Consider the following 5,503-nt stretch of genomic DNA (forward strand, 5'->3'; position numbering starts at 1 on the left):
GCAGGTCACAAGAGAGTGACAAACATACAAAAGAATTGTAGAGGAAAATGACAATAGTAAGTAATAGGAAAGAAAAAGCAGCAGTTCCCTGTTCAGGCACAGTTATGAGCGTGACATGAATCAGCCCATTTACAATTCTACTGTGCTTGAACGAGAAATGTCCCCCCTTTGGAAACGGCCTAAAGACACCACAGTCAGTGCCACTGCCCCGGGGGGAGATCAATCTTCACACCAACTCTCTACAAACAGTACTTAAACTGGACCCTCTACCCAGAGCTGGAAAATAAAATGAAATGCTGAAAAAAATGAAACGAATGGGATATACATGTTAAACAACACAAGATGAGACCCAAAAAAAGTTAATGATATCAGATAAAATTCTGGGGTCAACTAAAGGGTAAAATATACAGAACGACATACAATTAGGCAGGCACAAAATGCTAAACATTATTTCGAAAATAAAAAGTGTAACTACCGACCGCTCAAGTTAATCAAAATTGTAGGAATTCAAAGTCATAGGGATACTTCCTACTTTTCATAGCTCAGTTGGCTTCGGTACAGTTTATCCGCGGACAGATACCTATGAAATACTAAAATGTATGTAAATCCATAATAATGTGTTGGTTTTTACAAGTAGGCATGAAGAAAAAGTAAAAGATTATCACCAATTCAAAAATTGTAACGACCAGACACCCAAGTTACCCAAAATTGTAGGAAGACAAAGTAATAAAGATACTTTCAGCTTTATAAACCCCTTTTGATTCGAATAAGTTTAGCCGCGCCGAAAGACCTAAAAAATGCCAGAACTGGGTGAAAACATATTACTTTCTTGTTTACGTACAATTGGGTATGCACAAAAACTAAAAGATTATAACTAATACAAAAAGTGTATCGACCGTCAGCCCAAAATACTCAATTTTGATGGAAGACAAAGTAATAAAGATACTTCTTGCTTTTTACAACACACTTTGTTTTGATACAGCTTAGTCGTGCACAGAAACCTATAAAATGGCAGCATCTGCACTTAACATAATAATGTTGTTGTTTTTTTTAACAGGCATTCACAAAAGCTAAAACATTAAAACCAATACAAAAAGTGTTACGACCGACCGCTCAAGTTACTCAATATTGTAGCTATTCAAAATCATAAAGATACTTTCTCCTTTTTAGAACACAGTTAGTTTCAATTGAGTTAAGCCGCGCCCAGATACCTATGAAATACCAGAAACTGTGTTAATACATAATAATTTGTTGGTTTTGACAATTAGGCATGAACAAAAACTAAAAGATAATCACATACACAAAAGAATGTAACTCCGACCGCTCAAGCTATTCAAAATTGTAGGAGGACAAAGTAATAAAGATACTCCCAGCTTTATAAGACACATTTCGATTCGATTGAGTTTAGCCGTGCCTAGAATCTTATAAAATGCCAGAACCCGACTAAAGCATATTACTTTCTTGTTTTTGTACTATCAAGCATGCACAAAAAGTAAAAGATTATAACTAGCTTCAAATATTATGATGGTGAAAAGATAAAATGGTATTTGGTTAACACCTTTATCAACACAATTAAGTTGTTTAAAAGACGGGACCTCCAACTTTAAATCCATCTCAGAAATGACCGAGTAAAATGGGAAATTCGTCTAAAGTGTCTTTCCCAAGGAGACAACGCCAGACCGAGCTGAGGCTGAAACCCCCCAACCCGTAACATCACGATTACGAGTTTGGTAGCCTAACCACTAGGCTACCTACACCACTATTATTGTTGGGGTTTGGACATTCATGACAACTGGTCAAAACAGTCAGCCTTAAAACCTACACAATGCCATTCGCTGGCTTCAAGTAAAAAAAAAAAAGCCAAGAAAAATAATATGGAGCTTTGATGTAGTCAAAGAACCCCCCCAAAGGCGCAATATAACACTGTTTAATACAAAGTACCTGGATTATGTAATATGACCTTCCCAAATGCAATACACATAGCAAACGCCCGCCAATTACATCTCTCTTTTACACCTTTCCGTATATTATGTTGACAGAAAAAGTTAAAAGCCAAAGTTAAGCCAATACAATGCCCACTAAAAATTTGAAGGGCTATTTATTAATATTTTTGTGGTTTTGTTGTTGTTTTTTCGTTTTTGTTGCTTCTTTTTTAGGAGAAAAAACAACCAATTCAAGCAATATAGACTAAAGGATATACTGTGAACAGAACCATTGTAGACTTATCTAAAATTAAATAAAATATTATGTTATTATAATATTGTAGACATAAATATCTTTTACGTTCTAACAAGTTTATCTTAGTCTTTAAAGATTTGGTATTAAAAATGTTTAAAACTAAAAGTATATTTTATTTCATCGTTAGAGGATCTATGAGGTAAGTGTTTGACTATATTTATTATGCGTAAACTATTTTTCTTTTCTGAGTGACACAGTGTCTAAATATTGCCCAATGGTCGGAGGGGCTTTGATTTGTATGACCTGTGGACCAAGATTCATTCTTCATGTCTTTGACTTAGTTAGGCTTACTGAGAGTTTTATGGCGCTTGCAAATACATAATAAAGTAACGTGAACGCACTCTTTGACTTTGACAAATGGTCGCTTTTAAGGACAAGCGTTCTAACCCAAATGTCCGGAAATCTTTACCTACACCAAAAGTGGGCATTGCCCAACCTATAGAGGAAGTTTGGTTTTATTGGTGTGTATATTTGTTTGGTTATAGAGAAAACTCTCCTTTGTCTTTAAAAAAGAAAAAAAAACTGAGCAAGGGGCCCAAACTTTACCTTCGATTTTTCCAAAACAGCATTTATCGGGATAACCCCCTTGTGTTTAAAAGCAACCTAATAAAACGTTAAATGGTTAAATGATGTATGTTAACGTTTCTATGGCACCAGGTGAGTATGATGCGTTGTCCAGATGTCCAGACGGTAACAACGCGTGTAACATCGACGCTGCGGTAACCTGCCCAGACAAAGCCGACGTGGTCTGTGAGTTGTGCCAACAGGTGGGGGTCATCTCTCCGTTTCGACATATTTACGTCTATTTAATGTTTTTGCTAGACTAAGAAAAATACAATAATATTATTTTAGTCTCTATATCTGTCAGAACGCGTTGGAACTAGGCGCTTTTCCATTTTGCGGCATGTGGAGTTATTGGTGTCAGCATAATGCTCGCTTATTTGCCTTGCTTTGGATGGGGAAAAATACCAATCTACCTTAAATAGATGTTGAGACACGTGTCAATGAAGGAGATGGGGGTCGCCTGGCTTCAGAGGTAAACTTATCGAGAAAATGGCCACAATAGTTCAATGACTTTTAAAGCGTGATAGGCTTTATAGAAACTGGAAATCTGCTATTTGTGTGCCTTTACTGAGCGTTTTTCAGTGAAATCCACATAGAAATGTGTTTTTAAACGGGCATAAACGGTGTTTAATAAATAAAAAAGATACAAGAGGTCGAGAAGATTTTTCCAACTGGCATAAAAATGCCGGTTTCTTCGATTTCAGTATTTTGATGAACGCTTAATTTCACCACATTGTGCCACATTATGTAAAAAAAGAAGTTTGTTGTTGTTGTTGTTGTTGTTGTTGTTGTTGTTGTTGTTGTTTTCGATGTTCGTTACGGACAATTATGAATTCGCATTGCTCGATTTTCTTGCTGTCTGCTGTCTCTACTCTCTCTCTCTCTAATAATAATATAATAGCATCGTTCTGTTTCTCTCTGTCTATTTCTGTCTCTATCTCTCATTCTCTCAATCCCTCTGTCTCTTTGTCTCTTTGAATGTCTTTCTGTATGTATGTAAGTATGTATGTATGTCTTTCTGTATGTCTTTCTGTATGTATGTATGTATGTATGTATGTATGTATGTATGTATGTATGTATGTATGTATGTATGTATGTATGTATGTAAGTGTGTATGTGTGTGTGTGTGTGTGTGTGTGTGTGTGTGAGTATGTATGTATGTATGTCTCTCTACCTCCCCACCACTCTCTCTCTCTCTATGTACCTCTCTCTTTCTCTCTCTCTCTCTCTCTCTCTCTCTCTCTCTCTCTCTCTTTATCTTTCGCAGACTGACACGAGAAGAGCAAATGGCAATTTCCTTAAAAATGTAAAAAGACTTATTTTTTTAGTTTTCATATTTTAGCTCCTCGCGAAAAACAAACAAACCCCGAGATAATTGTCATTTTATACAATCAGGATAATTTGTTTTTTCTGTTAAAGACTACATCACCCATACCGTTCCCATTAATTACTAAACAACTATAGCCATGAGTATAACGTATCTTTGGCACCTGAAGTCATGTTCAACAACCACAAATGGGAGGACAGGGGGAAACCCCTGATGTGTGTAGGAGGTAAAGTATGTTTCGATTGGAGGCTCAAATATATTTTCATTGCGGCGGGGGGGGGGGGGGGTCCCTTTAAGATTCTTGTAGTAATGGGGTGTTATTTTGTTTCGTTTCGTTTCATTTCGTTTTGTTTTGTTTTTTTGTTTGGTTTGGTTTTGTTATGTTTTTGCACGCGTCCTAGCGGTCATGAACGTTAGTTCGGAAGTCTTAAATTGTGGTTAAAAATATAATAAAGGACAATAAACCCTAACAGTCATTTCTTTCCTTTTCCCAGCGATATCCCAGCTGCAGAGAGCTTCCAGACGGGCTCCAGCCGTATCCGGGCCGACTTTTCACCCCAGACTTCGTACGTTGTGACCTGGGTCGGACAATGGCCATTCTCCGGTGTATCAACACGTTGTTTGATCCGGAGTCGCGCACCTGCGGCCTCAATAGGGAACTAGGTGAGCTACAGATTCTGGACGACATGTTTTTATGTCTGTAAACGTGGAAACATCGTTTAACACGTGTGGCCAATGGAATCGATATATATGTGAAGCATCGTGGTGAAATCAGGCGCCCGTCAAAATAATGAAGTCGAAGATATAGGTAGGCATTTTTTCTCCAGTATGACTTTTTCTTCTAATTTCTGTTTTTTAGGCAAGTTTTGACTTTTTTTCCTTCAATTGTTTGCTTTTGGCTCAATACCTTTTATTAAAAAGCAATTTTACGTTTTGATTTTCTGGAAAAGGAACAAAAAATATAAACTATTTGCAGTTTCCAAGGACTCAAAATCTAAGGAAATCACCAAACTTTTGCGGCTATTTTCTCGCTAATTTTACCTTCTGAAATCAGGCGACGCCGCATTCTTCAGTCTCAAATATCTTAAATTCTATTCATGATGGATGAGCATTTTTTTCCACCGATAGCAAGACAACTGAAATAATATCTTCAAGATGATCCCACTATTGCCACATACTCAAAATTGACGAGCGCCTCATTCTATCACGTCGGAACACTTTTTATGCTCATGTGTCAGCCACCTGAGCTTCAGTGATGGTAAACCTAAAAAAAATGTTTATACAAAACTGATTTCAAAGGTCTTTCTTTTTTATGTATTTATTATTTCAATATGTTTATGTGTGTGTGTGTGTGTGTGTGTGTGTGTGTGTGTT

General features: G+C 36.8%; 1 protein-coding gene across 1 annotated transcript in view; it reads left to right on the forward strand.

The window, feature by feature from the left end:
- Positions 1-4,546: 4,546 nt before the first annotated feature.
- LOC101846938 overlaps positions 4,547-5,503 on the forward strand; it is a gene marked incomplete in the record, with an annotated part of 14,747 nt that continues 13,790 nt past the window's right edge. The window contains 1 exon segment of the mRNA XM_013090454.2: positions 4,547-4,792. Within this exon segment, the coding sequence (XP_012945908.2) occupies positions 4,720-4,792 (73 nt within the window).

The sequence above is a fragment of the Aplysia californica genome, unplaced genomic scaffold, assembly GCF_000002075.1.
Source record: "Aplysia californica isolate F4 #8 unplaced genomic scaffold, AplCal3.0 scaffold01286, whole genome shotgun sequence".
NCBI lineage: Eukaryota > Metazoa > Mollusca > Gastropoda > Aplysiida > Aplysiidae > Aplysia > Aplysia californica.